General features: G+C 37.5%; 1 protein-coding gene across 2 annotated transcripts in view; it reads right to left on the bottom strand.

Moving 5' to 3' along the window:
- LOC116510352 (cadherin-10) overlaps window positions 1–19635 on the bottom strand; it is an 86985-nt gene that overhangs the window by 33441 nt on the left and 33909 nt on the right. The window contains exons 2-3 of one of the 2 annotated variants that reach the window (XM_032219868.1): window positions 14457–14751; window positions 2572–2691 (exon numbers count right to left, since the gene is read on the bottom strand). In XM_032219868.1, coding sequence (XP_032075759.1) covers window positions 2572–2691; window positions 14457–14751 — 415 coding nt within the window. The remainder of the gene's footprint in view (window positions 1–2571; window positions 2692–14456; window positions 14752–19635) is intronic. The other variant, XM_032219870.1, reaches the window with a different exon arrangement.

Here is a 19635-nt window from a genome sequence, read left to right on the forward strand (position 1 = left end):
TTGGGACTATATCAAATCTGCAAAAAAAAAAAAAATGACTTAAGAGTATAATTGCATTATGAGAAAAAAAACTGCCTTCTGACAGTTCAGGATTCCGTTATCTTTCTCCATAAAATACTCTACAAATTGAGTCTCAAACTGCTTTTAAGTCAAAAAAAGATTATGTTTTAGTCCTCAGGAATATTTCCCTATGAAATGGTATAAGATCAGACAGTGATCCGATATAGAATAACTTGCTCTGAATTCAGCCTGCCAAGATTTTAGAGTCCCTTGGCCACCTTCCTAACTTCCTTAAGAGATGCATAGCTTAAAATCTGCATAACGCTGATAACAAACCAGTGATGCAATAGTTCAAAAGGTATTTTGGAAATCTTTCCTTAACACAGGTACTACAAAAGTGTTTTATCTATTTTTCAGACTAAATTCCACTGATTTTCTGAAACTGGACACTCACAGTCCTTATTCCGTCATGTATACTTACATCACTGTTACTAAGTTTCAACACATTTTGAAATTTTCTATAGAATTGAATTGTGGGTTTCCCTTCTGATAAAACAGGGGTGTCAAACTCAATTTCAGTAAGGACCACATCAGGGTTGTGTTTGACCTCAGGATCTGGGGTGGGTGTGGTCAGACTGGGTGTGGCCAGCATGACACCACTCGTGTTGGGGGAGGGCGCCTCTGGTGGCCTGAGTGCTCTGCCAGCAAAAATGGCTCCTGAGCTCCCTTTTCACTTGCAACATCCTCCTCCATTTTGAATATAATTTATCTGAATCCAGTGCTTGGTACTTGGTACCACCCGCAGCCCTCACAATCTCCATTTTTGTTGGCAGAGGCACCGTGGGTCGGTCCTTCACTGTTTCCAGGTCAGATCCAAGCACCCCATGAGTCGGATCTGGCCCCTGGGCCTTGAGTTTGACACTCCTGGGATAGAACGTATTTTAGACATCTATTATGCTGCTTTGCCCCTGGATCTGTTGAAATTAGACTGTATCATTTTTATCAGGAGTGTCAAACTGGCAGCCCATGGGCCAGATGGATCATGTGCAGGCCACACCCACCCCACCTCCGTGAATGGGAAAACCGCCATGAAATATATCATGTGACACGGCGAGTTGTCTCGTGATTTTGACAATATGTAAATCGTCTATAGTACTAAGCACCGGATTCAGATTTATTTATTTATTTAGTAGATTTATAGGCCGCCCAATCCCGGAGGACTTTTTTTAAATACACAATATATTTGTAAAATTACTCTCCAAGTTATCAGCATAATTCAAACTTTTTTCAAGCAAAATATTGAGCTCTTACTCAGTTTTTAACAAAATTAAAGTCGAATCATAAATTGCCATTAGTTAACAAAAAGGTGGTGCTCAATAATTTAGCTTTGCTGCATGATAATAAAATTATTTAATCCACTAGAGAAAATGTTTTACCCATCAATTAGGAAATATAATGTAGAATGATATTTGTTTTTAAAAAAACATTCACAGTACAAAATTGCTGTTCTTATACAAGAAAAGCCACTGTTGGCTTTTCTTGTATAAAAAACATTTACTTGCTTAAAGGGGATTATTGACTTCACTTCAAGTTATATGATCTCATGAGCCTATTAGAATTCAAATTAAGTTTTCAAAGATTTATAAAATATTCAAACAGATAAATTATATTCAAACAGATAAATTATATTCAAAATGTAGGATCTTTGGTGATTTCTAAACATGTTTGTTTTCTTGCTACCCAAACTAGCTAACACCATCAATGCTAGTAAGGAGTGGGGTTTGCTTTCAGTTTATATTCTAGTAGCTTCCCTGTCTGTGTTGGTGGGGGGTGAAACTACCAAGCAAGCTAACAGTAAGTAGCTCAACCAAAGAACCTCTATGACCACCTCCACCAACACTGCTAGAATATAAACAGAGAGCAAACCCCACTCCTCACTAACATTGATGATATTACCTAGCTTGGGTGATAAAACATCTGCAAGGAAATAACCAAGCTCAGAGGGCACCAAGGATAGAAGTATGAAATTATATGAACTTATAGTGTGTGAAAGCTGCACAAGTGAGTGGGAGTAAACCAGGAGTGAAATCCAGCAGGTTCTGACAAATTCTGGTAGCGGAAATTTTGAGTTTGGAGAACCGGCAAATGCCACCTTTGGCTGGCCCCAGAGTGGGGTGGGAATGGAGATTTTGCAGTATCTTGCCATGCCCACCAAGCCCTCCTTTCAACCCTGAGCTACAAGTATTCTCCTTTATATTCCAAATGTAACTTCCTGGAATCCTTGAAGTAGTCATTACTAATCCATTTTTTATGCTATGAATCCTTTGTTTAGTCCTTTCCCCTCTAGCTTCAGATTAGGAAACAACAATATCTTAAGAAAAATCCAGATCAAAATTTAACTGCTATCCAATTAGTACCCACATCTGAATTTTGCTACAGTAATTAGGTAACTTTTTCTCATATACTTTAAGAGAATTTAAGCTGTTTTGAATATGGCTGAAAAATAATGTGAATACCATTTTTTCTGACAAGGCAGAAATCCTTAATTAAGATCAATAAGTACAACAACACCTGTTTCTGGCTCCACAGAGAAATATGGCTGGCCCTGGAGTATGCTGTAGATGATTCTGGCACTATTTCCATATGAAGGGTCATCAGCATCAAGGGCTGTGACTTGAACAACAGAAGTACCTGGAAAATTCAAATGGAAATTAATTAGGTATCATGTCAAAACATGTATCAACATTATATTTTGACCAGAGAGGCCTACAGATAATTATATTATCTTTACTGCAATAAGAATGCAAACATATCAGCATCAGATATTCATGAGATTCATGCGGCTTACTAAAAGCTGCAGGCTTTTTTTCCCTTTTTATTCTACTCCTTCATAGTAGTGCCTTTCCCAAATCATGGTTCACCGACAAATGCGCGATAGATATATGCGCGCCAACAAAACCGCGACAGACAAACGAGCGCCGTCGAAATCGCTAATTGATTTTTGACAATAGCGTGCCGACAAATGCGCGCCGACAAAATTGCATCATTAACAACCCTAACCCTAACTCTTTATTGTGCTTGTCATCGCGCTTTTGTCATCGCGCTTTTGTCGTCGCAAATTTGTGGGCTCCATTTTGACATCGCGTTTTAATTGGCGCTATTTTGTCAGTGTGCATATGTCTATCGTGCATTTGTCAGGTCACGGCAAATCATATCCCAGAATGTTCATAATTGCATATATTTCACCAAAACTCTCTCTCCTTCCCTCCCCCTCTCTAGTTTTTCCCTCTGGTCAGTCCTTTGAGGAAAAATTTTTTTTAGAATTTTGGTAGCTGAGGCACCATTTTTAGTGATAGGCCATATTTTCTCCAATTTGTAAAAAATAAAAATCACAAGTATTTCAGCATGTCATTTCTGTGTCGTTTCCAAACCTTTAGGTCTCAAAACTCTGAGAACATCTTTAATACCACATATGTTGCAAGGAAAAAGGAAATGCTGGCGCTTTTCGGGCAGTTCTGTGACTTTAGTAATGTTTAGTTGACAAGAAACTTTGCCCATGTTTCACCAGTAATATAAATGTTGCTTCTTGAGGCAAGGAGGTTTTCTTCCTATATTATGTAAAATATTATGTGTATTATTGATTCTTGATCTGCGGTGGCACAGTGGTTAGAGTACAGTTCTGCAAGCTATTTCTTCTGATCACCAGCTGCCAGCAGTTTTGCAGATCGAATCTCATCAGGCTCAAAATTGACTCAACCTTCCATCCTTTGGAGGTGAGTAAAATGAGGACCCAGATTGTTGGGGACAATATGCTAACTCTGTAAACCACTTAGAGAGGGCTGTAAAGCACTGTGAAGCAATATATAAGTTTAAGTGCTATTGCTATTGATGTATATATACTTGGGTGATAAAAGCACAGACTCATACTTATCTAAAGCCATTTAAAAAAAAAAAAATTCCAGGGAATGTATTGTCAAAGTACACATGGAGTATTTATATTCCTTGAAGAGATGTTGGAAGATCATGTCTCTGAACTTGTTATGCACTTTTGAGAGGATTTCTATTCTATCATTTTCTGCAATTACCAAATAACAAACACGAGAACAGATGGTGTATCATTTCAAAGATGACTGGAAGATGATATCAACATGCCATAAATCACGAGTGAGGAAAGGTCTTAAAAGCTTGCAAGCTTCTAATTCTACATTCCACTTTACCTACCACCTCTGTTTTAAAAGATAAGGAATAATAGTGGAGAAAATGTCTTCAGAAATGTTATTCAAGGAGGTATCTCACACAAGCAGGGCAGTGGTAGCGAATTGAAGGTGTTTTAGGCACACATATGGCTGGTTAGGAGTTATTTCTCCTGGATTATCTTGCAAATAAGTCACATGAGTTTAAATGTATAGAAGAAACTTGGTAGCAATCCTGGAAGGAAATTAAACAAGAATGGGGAACCCTTGTATCTCTTTTCTTTCCTACTCTGGCATACATCTTTTGAAAGACAAAAACGCGCCAGAGCTGGTTGCAGTGGTGGGTTTCAAAAATTGTTCCAACCTACTCTGTGGGTGTGGCCTCCTTTGTGGGAGTGGCTTGCCACCCATGTGACTAGATGGGAGTGGCTTGCCGCCCATGTGACCGGATATGAAGATGCCGACGACACTTGTCAGAACCACCTCAAATTACCTCACACACAGCACTGGCATGCATAAGAATAGGATGTAAACTTGTTTTTTCAAAGGCATCTTTGGTTTGCGTTAAAACAACTTCAACACACGCAATGTTCTGATTGCATCACAAACGCAGTTGTCATCCTTACCTTTCACAGATGCACTGAGTTTTATAAATATGACCATGATAGTGTAGAATAATCATATCCAAGGACCAGTGGTGGGTTTCAAAAAATGTTGGAACCTCTTCTGTAGGTGTGGCCTTCTTTCCGGGTCCACTGGTGGAACCTCTTCTAACCGGTTCATTAGATTTGACGAACCGGTTCTACCGAATAGGTGCGAACTGGTAGGAACCCACCTCTGGCTGGTTTTCATCATTAAATCTTGTGCCAACCTTGTCTATTCATTTCTTAAACTCTGGTAATTAAGCAACAATAGAAAAAAAGTCCTGGAAAATATTCACCCTTCCACCCATACATTTGATAAAGGCACACCAGGAAGGGACAATTTAATCCATCAGTGATAAATGTCTGATAATTAAAGCAGGAGATGGGTTTCAACCGTTTAATAAAATTGTAAGGAATCATTTGGTCAGTTTTAAAGGCGCAGTGAATTCTCCCCTGTAGCTTTCTTGCCTTCCATTTCCCCATGCTAATCACTTGGGAGACTAATCCATGCTGATCAATTTGAATACATTAAAAGCTTTCCTTTCTATTTCATCTCTATCTTTAGCCATTTCAGAAACTGCACAGCCTTCAAAGACCTCTGAGTTAAATTTAAGTGAAACTCCTGACTCAGCCTTCCAGCAGTACCCTGCTTGTTATATTTCTGCATATTATACTTACCTTTCTAGAGAATTATTTCATTTTTGCCTGCCAGCCATGCTTTAATCCCTGTCAGTGGAATGCTCATGTGCATTGCATTGTAAAGCTCTCAGCCCCTATGCAAAACATTCAAGAATTTGAGAAGGAATTTCCAAACTGCGTAATACTATTTTCCATTCCTTTTTTTTCCCCAGCTGAGGAACTTTATCTAAACTCATCAAGAAACCATCTTTTAAGAAACTATCATTCTTCCATATTATGCTGTATATAATAATAAGTTTCACTGGTTAATTCTTTCCAATGTTGTTTGGAAGAACAATTAACTAGTGGAAGTCGTAGGTGCTTCATCACTGGAGTTTTTTAGGAATGACTGGACAAGCACCTGTCTGAAATGATATAGGGTCTCCTGCTTGAGCAAGGGGTTGGACTTGAAGAACTTTAAGGCCCCTTCCAGCTCTATTCTAATTGATTGATTGAGTGATTGAAGTAATATTACTCTAAGAAAAGCAAGATTCTATAGGTTTCCCTTTCCTTCTTTCTTGAAATTTAGAAAACCCTTGGTGAGAGTTATTTATATTCTCTCGCTTCAAACTTTTATGGCCCTGGAATGTAAGAAAAAATCTTCTACTATTCTAGGTACATATATCTAAGTCCCACTAAGGGCTAAAATACACAAGTTTTCCTTACTTGAGTCATTTGAAGTTAGAATCTATGCATGTGAGGCTCATATGTGATCTTTTATTATGGGGCATTGTTAAATAAGTGCTTTGACTCCCACCAAAATGCCTATTTTTTTAATATATAATGTAAATTAACTTCTGAAAATGACAAAGAATATTATGGTAGAGATGGACAGGATTTAGTGAGTTAGTGTGGCCAGTGTGAAAATATCAGGCTCCAAAAACCAAGAAAGAGACACAGAGTTACTTCTAAGCACTTTCCTTTATTGTTCCTCACCTATAGACAGAATAGACAGAATCTTGCCCAACTAAAGGAAACTACTTGCATCATTAAAATGTACTCTGAGAACATTTTTGCTGATTTACATTTCATGCAATAATATCTATAGTACACAAACAGAGAGAGAGAGAGAGAGAGAGACAGAGACAGAGAGACGAGATAGAGAAAGAGAGAGAGAGAGAGACAGAGACAGAGACAGAGACAGAGACAGAGACAGAGAGACAGAGAGAGACAGAGAGACATGAGAGAGAGAGAGACAGAGAGAGACAGAGAGACGATACAGAGAGAGAGAGACAGAGACAGAGAGACGAGATAGAGAAAGAGAGAGACAGAGAGACAGAGAAACAGAGACAGAGAGACGAGAGAGAGACAGATAGAGACAGACAGACAGAGACAGAGACAGACAGACAGAGAGAGAGACAGAGACAGAGAGACGAGAGAGAGAGAGAGACACAGAGAGACAGAGACAGAGAGACACGAGAGAGAGAGAGACACAGAGAGACAGAGAGACGAGACAGACAGACAGACAGACAAAGAGACAGAGACAGAGAGACGAGAGAGAGAGAGAGAGAGAGAGACAGACAGAGAGAGAGAGAAAGAGAGACTATACTAACAGTATTATACAATAAGACCACTAGGACAAATGATGGTAAGGTAAAGGATGATTTCTTAAAAAGTATAACTGACCTAGCGGTGAAAAAGATGGCACACCATACTAATGATGGGATTAGCGAGAAGGCCTAGGGAGAAAGGAAGCGAAATCTGCTAAAAATATCATGCTTTACTTCTGAAGACAAAGGACAGCTGGCTACAATTGTTAGTAGGGTAACTTTTGCAGACTGCCTGGGGGACCCAGAAAGGGATCCTATGTGTACACATTTTGCCCTGATATTTCTGAAACAGGAGGCAGAAAAGATTAAAAGCTGAAAGCTCAACAAGAAAGGATGTCAGCAATCAGCAATACTGAGAAAATAATAGCTGGAGTAATTCAAAGGATGAGCTATTAAATCCTAAAAATCCAAGGTTGTAAAAGTTTGGTAGATAAAGCCATAGAACAAATAAGCTAGGAGGCAGAAATAAAATGAATATTGTGAAGTAGCAGCTGCAGAGCTAGGAAATTTCTCTTAGTCTTATTAAAATTACAAAAAAAAGGGATATGTGTAAGTGTGCATATGCACACACAGTGAAAATTGTTGCTGCAGGAGAAAAAAAATGTTATTGAGGAGGGGGCTTTGAAAATTAAGGCTTAAACCAGACCTTCTAGATCTCTTAATCTGCTAACGACTTCTGGGATAATCACTGATTGTTTCGTACACATCGGTTTTATATTTAGGACATATACACTACTTAGGGAGTAACGAGGGAGTGAGGGAAAGTTAAACAGCTGGTGCTGTAAAATCTTATGAACAGTGAAATTCTTGTGAAATCCCTTAGAATATACTTTTAAAAAAAGCTATAAAATGTATATCTTCTTTTCTTATATAAAAGCAAAATGAATTTTTTTATAACAGGCCTTTTTGTCCACCAAGTATAATATTAGGATGCCATGTCATTGACACATTTTCATTTATGTTACCAGTCACAGTTACTCTGAGTGAATGAACAAGCAATGCCTTGTCCCTTGACTGCTCCACGTGGCTAGCTATTTGTGGGTAGAGTCTCCTCTCACCAAGCAGATCAATCAAAATAGTTTTTCTTGTGTTTTTCTTGTTTTCTAGCTCTTCTTGCTCGCGAGCAACAACCTCTCCTTAAATCTGGGGTGAATTCAACTATGTAAGGAAGGAACACAATTTCCCAGAACAGTGTTCCATTTTACGAATGATTCTTCGTGTTTTTGTGCTCTCCTAAGACTGGAGAGTCACTTGTGTGAAATGGGATCGGACAATGAAGGGCATACTTACCCTTGTCTGGGACGTGCCCCAGAAGAGAAGCTGCCAAGTGGGGCATGCATGCCCCTAGAAATGAACTTCCAGTTTCCACTATGCCCATGCACACAGGCCAGGTTGTCTTCTGGTTACTGGCATGCATCTGTGCACGACAATCAGCTGTCTAGTGTGCATGCGCGCCATGGAAACTGGAAGACCACCTCTTCTGGTTTCCACCACTGCGGCACGTGGAAAAAAACAGCTGGTCATTGCACACACGTGCACGCCAGAAACCCAGAAGAGGAAAGGGCAACACCGCGCATGCCAGCCGACATGCCTCCGTGTGCCACTTTAGTTAACCATCACAAGTATAGGGTCTCCTGCTTGAGCAAGGGGTGGGACTCTAAGAGCTCCAAGGTCTCTTTCAGCTCTATTATGCTCCATTATGTTTGATCGATCCATCTATCCATCCATCCATCCATTCAATAACATTTTTCCTTACAATCTTTCATGTACAGTACTTCTCAGCTTTATAATTGTAATGGGAACAGCTTACTCCCCCCTCATTCTTTTTAATCCACCAACAAAACCTTATCCCCCCTTCTTTTAAAATCATTCTGGACAGTGATAAAGTATGAGAGAAAGATATGTCTTTTTGAGGGGAGACTGAACATGTTTGCCTCTAATAGGTAATTATGGCCAGTCCTTTATGGACTGACTGAAAGAGCCGAGGTGGCACAGTGGTTAGGGTGCAGTACTGCAGGCCACTTCAGCTGACTGTTATCTGCAGTTCGGCGGTTCAAATCTCACCGGCTCAGGGTTGACTCAGCCTTCCATCCTTCCGAGGTGGGTGAAATGAGGACCCGGATTGTTGTTGGGGGCAATATGCTGACTCTGTAAACCGCTTAGAGAGGGCTGAAAGCCCTATGAAGCGGTATATAAGTCTAACTGCTATTGCTACTGCTATGCAATCTAATAAAATGGGGACAATAGTGAGAAAATAATACATCTTTTTCTTTAATTGGTGTGCAAAAGAAAGAGGAAACCCAGACACAGACACCTCCCTTCATCTTTTCCAGTAAACAGGGCAGGAAGTAGCCAGACCTCTATTATAAATGATGTCCCACTTCAAACTGAAATATGGACAGGGAATAAAGTAAAAGTTGATTAATAGCAAGATTTGGAGAATTCATCATCAAAGCTGAGATTAAAGAATTAGGGGAACTTGGAAGGAAGCTTGCACTTCAGAGATATCAAAGGATATTTAAAAGCACGGAGTAAGTGATGGGTTTAGGTGTGGAAATAAGCAGTTTCAAGTTACTAATCTACAATAAAGCCCCGTGGAGATATTTGGCAAATTCCTTTCTTTCTCTTCTGTAGCAAGTTGCACCATGAGTATCTCCAGTCAAAAGAATTATGTGAACGCTTACAAACTGAAAGAAGCTGAAGAAAGTTTATAGCAGTGGTTCTCAACCTTCCTAATGCTGCAACCCTGTAATACAGTTCCTCATGTTGTGGTGACCCCCAACCATTAAAAAAATGCATTGCTACTCTATAACTGTACTTTTGCTACTGTTATGAATCGTAATGTAGATATTGATATTGGAAGACTGCTATCATATTACCCTTAAGTCCTTCTTTTCATTCAACCAGACCTACCCAGTTCCTTCATATGTTTGAGCTTCCAATCCCCTAATCCTCTTTCATGCTCTTCTTCGCACTTTTTCTAGACTAGAGTCTCTGCATCTTTTTTATAGAGGCAGCCAACATCTTGACTGCTCCTAAATTTTGGGTCTGAAAAGAATCACATCCTGGAGGCTGGACAACCTTGGCTGCTATACAATCAAACACACACATACACAGAGACACACAGTGGCTTTATTCCCACAGCCTCCTTAACTAAGTTGCCTGCAGCTGCATTCACAAACTCGCTTACCCTGCCTGGATGGATCTTCAACCTGTTTTGGAGTTGTTTGTAGGAGTGCTCTTAACCTTGGTGGTGGTGGTAAGCTTAACCTTAATTTATTGGGCAAACGTTGTGCATTGTTTATTTCTAATTTTTTTTTTTAAAAAAATTTCTCTTAAGTTCATTCACAAGTGGCCGCGCAGAGCCCATATATATATATATATATATATATATATATATATATATATATATATATATATATATATATATATATATATATATATATATATATATCTGCTTCAAAGCAAACTTCAATCACTTGAATTGAATTTCTAAAAACTAGATTAGGCCCTGCCAATCATATGACCATATTGGTTAAAATATTTCAGTCCATAAAAAAATATATATTTCAGTCCTATTTAACAGATTAGATTTCAGAACACCATCCAACTTTACAACTAAACACAAAATGCCAATTATTGTTAGAAGCATCTCCTCCTGAGCGCAGTAGAATGGAGACCACGCAATAAAGGTTGAAATAACTACATTATTTCTAACAGAGGGTGAGATTATTAGTTATATATTGCATCATGCATGAAGCCAGTATACTCATAGCCTTCTCCCCTTGCTACCTTTCCTGATTCATTTTCACCTCCTGTCTGAATGATGAGGCATAGCTATAAAGCAATGTTTTATTGTTTGGTTTAATCTGAATAATATGTGTGTGATTCATTCTATAATCATTCTATAATCACAGCTATTTTCACATCAATTTCTTAGTCTGGAATTGTTATTCTTAGGTAATTTTCTTTTTGACCACTCCCCAAAAATCCGCCCCCAATTCTGTGTCATTGTATTACATTCAATAGTTTTGTCATTTTTCAGCTCTGAAATATACGGCATATCACAGACACACATATTCATAGCATTGTGTGTGTGTGAACTTATAATACTGCTATTTAGAAACTAAACAGAGCTTATAAGTCTTTTCAGTATGTTTTATGTCGGATATTTCTCTTAGTGACTTCTACCTGCTTAATTAGTTTCTGTTCAATAGTAATATAGTAACAGTAATTAAATCTTAATTAAAGCAAAATCTCCTTCACATTGAACTTGACTTTCTGCCACTTAATACAATTTTCTTGGCAAGAATATAAAAGTGATATGCCACAGCCTTTATAGGTGATGCTGTGTGACTTCTCAAATCACAGCTTGGAAAATTTCCCATCCATAACCAGATATGAACCTTCTTAGCTTCTGATCCCAGGCAAGGTCACCCAAGGGCTAGCAAATCTTAATTACTCAATACTCAATTACTTTCAGAATAGGGTTAAAGTTTAATTAATTACTCATTATCATTTTTAATAAAAGGATTTCAATGAGAGTAAATGCTAATTAATGGAGTTTCTTGAGGATGAGAGGATAATTGAAGATGTTGATGACAAGTAATGAAGTAATGTTAGGGTTGATGGTGTTCCTTCTAATTAAAGCTGAAGAGTAGGACTAAATTCTGAGTAAATATAAAATTATCTTGGCTAAACAATGCAAAACATTTGAAATTTGAAATATCTTAAGCTCAAAAGGGCCTGTTTATAGCCTGAAACATTTGTTCTGAACTTGAGATAGGATATTCTATGTTCAAAATGGTCTGTTCAGCTTTTGAAGTAATTGTGGAGTCATTTTAAGTCCAGAACAACCTAATATGGCTTGGGGGGGGGGGACACCCCTGTGAACAACTATTTTAAGGTTGACAGAAATTATTGGATCTCAAAATCTTTTAAATGCATATACTGCTAATATTGCCAATCAGAAAGGTTTCTGCCAGATTACAGATAATAATAATATTTAAGAATCACGTGGAGCCAAAATTTTAATCTGACTTTCTTCTGGTGTAGAAGATCAATCACAGCTGTCAGTTCTTCTGTTGCTATTGGCCTTCATATCTATCAAGTTCTTCCTAAGAACCTAGGCTGTTCTATGTATTAGCATTGCATATGTAATTGCGACATCAATTATCCATGTTTTCCTCTTTTCAACCACGCTACAAATCTGGTGTGTTATGAGCCAAGACTTTATCAGTCTATATTTGGAATTCCACAGTATTTTTCATGCTTCCAGCCACCCAGAGTTGTTGAATATGAGATGGTTGGCGAATAAGTTTCATAATAAATAAATCAATTTTAACCTGCCCATTTTCTACTACTTTTTAAACTCTACATTCCCATCAATTTTCCTTTACTGACACGTGATCATTTTTACATGTTTCAGTGAAGAGTTAAGTTTGCCGGCTGTGTTATGTCACTGTTTATCATGAGTTTCTGCAATTTTCACGCACAAGCTGAGTTTACGATTTAGTGTTTCTCTGGCTTTGTACAATTTACACTTTGAAACATTTGATCTTTAAAAAAAAACATGTCAATTGCACTAGTTTGAATGACTTGCTTTCATGCAGCCAAAGCCAAGAAGTCAGTTTCTTTTCCCCCCCTTTTTTTAAATGTTCAGCCATATTTTACATTTATCTACTTTTGTAGAAATTAACCACATAATGCTTCTTCCCTTGTCAGATCCAGTTTGGGGTTTTAGTACATTATTTTGATATTCACTTTTTGTTTCCTGTACATTTATTAACTTCCAATTTGTAATTGCATCAATGCTTGCTTTTGCTGTCTTTTACATAATCAGCCAACACATGTTCTTCTTTAACAGTTTGTTTGATATGAAGTAAGCCTCTGCCACCATTTATTTAGATCAAATATAATCTAAATATCACTACAGGGATGTTTAGGCATACTGGATAGTTAAGAGTGCTCTTGTTTTGTCAAGTTTTGCTTGTGCCCAGTTAATAATTCCAGTTGTGTCGGATATCAGAGATATGGTCCAGGTATTGATGGGTTTGATGGTGTTTCCACCATTTTGAATTTTGTCTTTGGCATGTTTTTCACTATTTGGACGTACCACTAATCACATTTTTAACTTGTCCATGCCTTTTTTTTTTTAATCCAACTGTAAGATGCCAAGATACTTGTAGGCTTCATCCTGATGGCTCCTGAGGGTTTGGCAATTCTGCATTTCAATTCTAGTAGTCCATGTGGTTTTATTCTTCTTTATTGCTACTGAGGCACATTTTTCTCATCCAAATTCCATTGCTATATCGGGATTAGAAATTCCTGAAGTAATTGTCAATGGCTGAATTTTGATTTCTGGATCTGAGATAGGCAAACCTGTTTGAAGGTGTTACAGATATCATAGCAGAATGGAAGTAGTTCCAAGCAAAATCGCCCTCTGCAATTGACTGATGGGAAATTTGTCAATGCCTATTGTGTTCAAGTAGTGTTCCAGTTGTTGTTGTTGTTGTTGTTGTTGTTGTTGTTGTTGTTGTTGTTGCTATTCATTATTTATTATTTGTTCACAACAATGTGAAGTCACAACTGTTAGTTCTTCAGCTGATTTTGGCCTTATATGCATGGAATTCCAAAAATCCAGGATATCATTATGTTTTGACACAACAAGCAATGTTCAAGCAGTGTCGCCTTTGCAATTCACAGAAGGAAATTTTGTCAATGCACAAGTTTTTTTACATGCCATCCAAGGTGTTTTGGTATGGTACCCAGTGTGTTGATAATTTGGGATCACCACATCCAGCTTCTGCCCCAATCTAATTATTATTTAAGCTATAGGTAAAAATGCTAAGTTATTCCTTTTTACATTAAATGAACACCACCACACAGGAAAATATTATAACATGCAAGTCAGACAGCTCACTTCTGACTTAAAATTAAAAGAGGGAAAAAAAAACTTTTATCAAGTTATTTAGAAAATTATATAATTTGGTCTCCACATAAAATAACCTTTGCAGAACCTGCCAGTCCTGCTTAATGTAAACAATCTTATTAATGTAAAGCAACCTATATTCCAACTACCTAAATTTATAGTAAGATCCACCAACTCATGCTTTTGCCAAGGTGGCGCAGTGGTTAAATGCAGCACTGCAGGCTACTTCAGCTGACTGCAGTTCTGCAGTTCGGCTGTTCAAATCTAACCGGCTCAGGGTTGACTCAGCCTTCCATCCTTCCGAGGTGGGTAAAATGAGGACCCGGATTGTTGTTGGGGGCAATATGCTGACTCTCTGTAAACCGCTTAGAGAGGACTGAAAGCCCTATGAAGCGGTATATAAGTCTAACTGCTATTGCTATTGCTATTGCTATTTGCCATTTCTGAAGGGTATACTTACCAACCACTGACATTTCAGGAACACTTGCTATATAAACTTCTTCTGGAAATGTTGGCTCATTGTCATTGATGTCATGGATTTTGATGACAAACTCTGATTCTGGTTCCACTGGCTGAAGTGTTCTTCGGTTAATGGCCTGGGCACGAAGGGTATAGTAAGCTTTCTCTTCTCTGTCAATTCTTCTAGTGGCATGGATGTCTCCTGTTCTCTCATCAATAACAAAAAGAGTGCCAGCTCCGTCTCCTGACAAGATGTACTTGAGTGATCCATCTCCTTTGTCCTGGTCAGAGTGAAGCTAGAATAGAAAAAAAATAAAGGGAGAGTAAGCAAGGTTAAAGATACCGACCTATGTAAACATAATAACAACAATAGTAATAATCCAGTTAATTAAGATCTATTAAATTCCACATGGCCGTAGAAAATATGAACTGACAGAATCTATTCCAATTCACAGAGAGTGTAATGCGTTTCAGTATAGCAACAGTATCAAAAGCATGCTTCTCATTACCAGAACGTTCTTAATACCGAGAATAATTTTGATAGCTTAGCTTTGGTGCGCAGATTTTAGTTTTTCTACCAACACCTGTTCCGCAGAGCAGAACATTTGTGTCACAAATCTTACAAGAATTTTATGTTAATGCTGACCTTTTCTTTCTTGAAAATGAATCTATTAAACATTCACAACCTGCTGTGTTGGTTGTAAATTCTCTAAGCAGATAAAGGACATGACAAGATACTTATTAATTAAGAATATCATATCTTCTTGAGCTGGTGGTGTCCTTTAAAAAATCTCAAAGCTTCGTATTTGTTAAAGAAATATATATATATATATATGGAGGATCCTCAGAATTTGTTGGTAAACTTCAATCTCCCAATATATATTATTTCTGAAATCTAAAATGTATTAGATATGGAACAAAAGAACTTTAGACATGGCAAATTTTTGATCTAAGAAAGGATGAGAGACCTTGATTTATTCATCTCTAACAGCTCTGACTCTTGAAGAAGTAAATCTAACTAGTATTAATCTAATTTAATCTAATGGTCATTTTTAAAAAATGTATGGTTATGTGTCACATTGATTTTGAGGTTGTCACAGAAACCATATAGGAACAGATGTTTCATAGAAAACCCCAGTTTAAGCTTAGGCAGATATCACTTCATTCTCACAGGGTATTCTTCTGTTGTATTTTCTATAAATAGTTTTATTTCTGAGACATTTTTGTTCTGTATTTATACTCTCTCTCCCCCCTCTCCATACATACTGTATGTATATACATGCACAATTACAGCCAAATCAGCACAAGTAATTTAGCATACTTGTTCTATATCTCATGCTTTATTCAGACTTGGGAAAAAGAAATTGTCAAAATATTGAGGCGGAGCTGACGTTGCGACAACACAACGTACGATCTTGGAGCCCTCAAGATCGCTGTCGATAACTCTGCTTCTGGACGGTCCTTTTGGACCTAAACCAATTTTCCAATCCAGCAAAGATAGGATCCTTAAATATTATGTTGCCTCTGGCATTACATTAAATGCATTACACTAACAGCATGCATGTATTCCTATCACCTTTAGGAACAAAATTCATTATAACTGACACTATGACAGGATGTGTGCTGAATAATCATGTCATAGCCAATTTTTCTTTTAACAGTTAAGGATTGACCCAGGTACTAAGGATTGAGAATGTTGGCTGAAACGAACTAGAGATTATGCTTATTCCATTTGTTTTTGTTATTGTTTTTGTTAGTGCGGTTTAAGTCTGTCACTGCCTTCTAAATTGAAACAATTATTATTTTTTGCACATATTGCATCATCATAGACATTTGTTTTAAGACATCTATGAAAAGGTCAGTGATTCTCTTTAGCCCCATGTTGGCCTCTATTTGTTTTATGCGTTTGTTCACAAATTCTATTAAGGTAGGGCATTTCTTTGTGTTGTGCTCCAAGAGGCTATTTGCTGAGCCCAGATGATCTCACCACTCTCCTATCAGAGATCTTTAGCAAATACAATCAATGATTTCTTTGCAGTATAGCCTGCCATGAAAGCATCTGGGTAATCAGCTTTCTCTGAATTTTAAACCTGAATCCCATTGCAACAAATGTTGATTAATCTAGCCATTGCTTGTTGAATACACTACTGTCTTCAGGGGAGTCAGAACCATAACTTCATTCAAAGATGAATTCGCTATAGCATGGGCCTGATCAACCTCCACCTCCAGATTCCCATCAGATCTTTCTCTGCACTGATATTATGGCTTGCCCTTAACTATCACTAATCATCTTCCTCAAACCCCGTCTACTTCCCTAAGCCCTTGTCATTAATAGACATTATCTAACCTCTCCACAGTCAACCATACATCCTGTCAGCAGACAACTCCCCAAGTTGTTTCTTGTTGCAATACTATCACAACTGTCCTACCCAACTCACTATATCCCCATGTCTTCTTTCCTTTTGCTGACGATCAAATTTTTCCCAATTGCCATCTTATTAAATATATATTTATTTAATTTTAGTAAAAATATTGGGTTTCTGTCTGGATGGTCTCTTGTGATGAGCCGATAGACAGAGAATGGAAGCAGTAAGCTTCCTCCCATATTTGGGCATACCAGGGGTTGTGACACTAATTACATACCTATTTCCCTGGCTCAGCTGATAAAGGAGGAGGACCTTGTGGCTTAGTGGTTAACAAATCTGCCTAATATTTAATACAGCCCAGGTTCGAATCCCAGTAAGGGTAGCTGAATGCAAATGCAACATATGTATGTATGTATGTATGTATGTATGTATGTATGTATGTATGTATATGTGTGTGTTTGTGTGTGTGTGTTGTATTTGTGCTGATAAATAAATAAAGGGAGACTAGTACAGATCTATTTCAAGCTATTTAGCTCTCATCAGCTAGCCATACCCTTACTGGGATTTGAACCTGTGCTATATAACATCTTAGGCAAACGTCTTAGCCATTAAGCCACAGGCTCTCCTCCTTATCAGCTGAAGCCAGGGAGGAAGGTATATATTTAGTGTCCCAACCCCTGGTATGCCCCAATTATGGGAGGAAGCTAACTGCTTCCATTATCTGTCAATCGGCTCGTCACAAGAGTCCATCATGACAGAAACCCAATATTTTTATTGTTGCCTTTTGTACATTTGTGTTGTATTTGTGCTGATTATATATATATATATATAATTTTTATTTTTACTGACCTTCACAATGTTTCTAACAGATTCTCTAATGTTTCCTAATTGTATTATCACCAAATTGCAGAAAACGTATTGAAACTAGTAAAACTGTAGCTTTTATTAAGTACGTCTGCTTCAAGAGTAATAGCTGATTTGAGATTTTAAGCAGCAAGTTTGGCTCAATGTTTATACTTTTGGTCCCCTTAAGGTGCTTTAGTATCATTTATCTTCATGTTTTGCTTCTTTCTTCTAAATCCAAGCATGTCCCAGCATAAATCATTGTTAAGTTCATTGCTCCCAAACAGTGAAGAATGACTTAATGAAAAAGGAAGAGATTTATTTAGCAATCACTACTCAAATCACAACTGTTTATTACATTTTCTTCCCACTACCTATCTATTGACCATCTATTACAAGTTTAGCCTTAATGAAAATATATTGTTTTGTTGTGTCCTTTTGATATATATCATTATTTCTCTGACATTTTTACAATTATGCTAAAACTCATAACGCTCCAGCAGTTATTTTAATATAACTGCAATGATAATTGGATATACAGCACAATAATAAAGTTATATAAATACCTCATCTAGTCATGGACACAGCTGTGATTATAGGCAGTGATTGTGATTATAGACAGAAGTAACTATAGCCTTCACACAAACACACACAGTCATATTGTTATCCATCTCAGCCACATAGCTAGGTTAAAAAACATAACTGTCTTCATCCATCTATATCAGGGGTGTCAAATTTGCGGCATCATGGTGACATCACGTGATATATTGGTACTTTTTTCCACTTTGCTAAACTGGGTGTAGGTGTGGCCAGAACATGACACATATGGCCCAAAGGCTGTAAATTTGACAGCACTGATCTGTATGATATAAATATTGAATTTTTTTTGGTTCTCCCTCCCCATCAAAGTTGGGTTTTCTATTATTCTCCCAAAATGGATAATGTTCTAGAGATTATTAGCAGTTAGCAATAGCAGTTAGACGTATATACCGCTTCATAGGGCTTTCAGCCCTCTCTAAGCGGTTTACAGAGTCAGCATATCGCCCCCACAGTCTGGGTCCTCATTTCACCCACCTTGGAAGGATGGAAGGCTGAGTCAACCTTGATCCGGTGAGATTAGAACCGTTGAACTGCAGATAACAGTCAGCTGAAGTGGCCTGCAGTACTGCACCCTAATCACTGCGCCACCTCGGCTTTTAAGATCATCTTAATAGCAACAAAAGCCCAATTGATTGCAAACCATTGCCAAAAATCTTAATTATTTTGCTCCATTAAGCTCAGGTCATACAATAGTTAGGAGGTTCGAACCAGTAGTGCAATTCAGCCAGTTCCATCCCGTTCTGGTGAACCAATAGCGCTGGTGACTGGAGGCTCCGCCCACCCACCCATTATCACGTCCTGTTTTTGCGCAGAAGATTTGCAAACCGGTAGTGAAGGTAAGTTGATTTCACCCCAGTTCAAACATTTTTTAAAATTGATACATTTGATTAGTTATTAATTTTAGAAAGTATTATTCTTTACTGAAAATGTTAGTTATATATTTTATTGTGGACACTTCATTGCAAGTCACATCTTGTATATTATCTTAGTATTCTTAGTATTTCATACTGTATCTAATGTGTGGGAGAAGTACTTTATTTTTAAGTAGCTGTTTTTAAAGGACTCCCTATTCCATGTCTGCATTTTTGTGCAGATATGTATATTTAAGACTAAAATCTACCCATGTACTATTCATTCAGTTTGACTAGCTTCCAAAGATGTAAGAAGGTAATTGCTGTTTTAAAAATTAAGAATAAAATCAGTGAGAAGTTTTTTTAATAGTTACCACTTTAAAATTATTCTCACTATCAAGATCAGTTTTCTCCCAGTAAGATTTTATTAATGCATCATATACTGTATATTTATATGACTTTACTACTTCATATTTTATATATCATATGTCTATAAAAATCTGAATGATTTTTTTTCAAC

This window comes from Thamnophis elegans, chromosome 6 (assembly GCF_009769535.1).
Source record: "Thamnophis elegans isolate rThaEle1 chromosome 6, rThaEle1.pri, whole genome shotgun sequence".
NCBI classification, from domain to species: domain Eukaryota; kingdom Metazoa; phylum Chordata; class Lepidosauria; order Squamata; family Colubridae; genus Thamnophis; species Thamnophis elegans.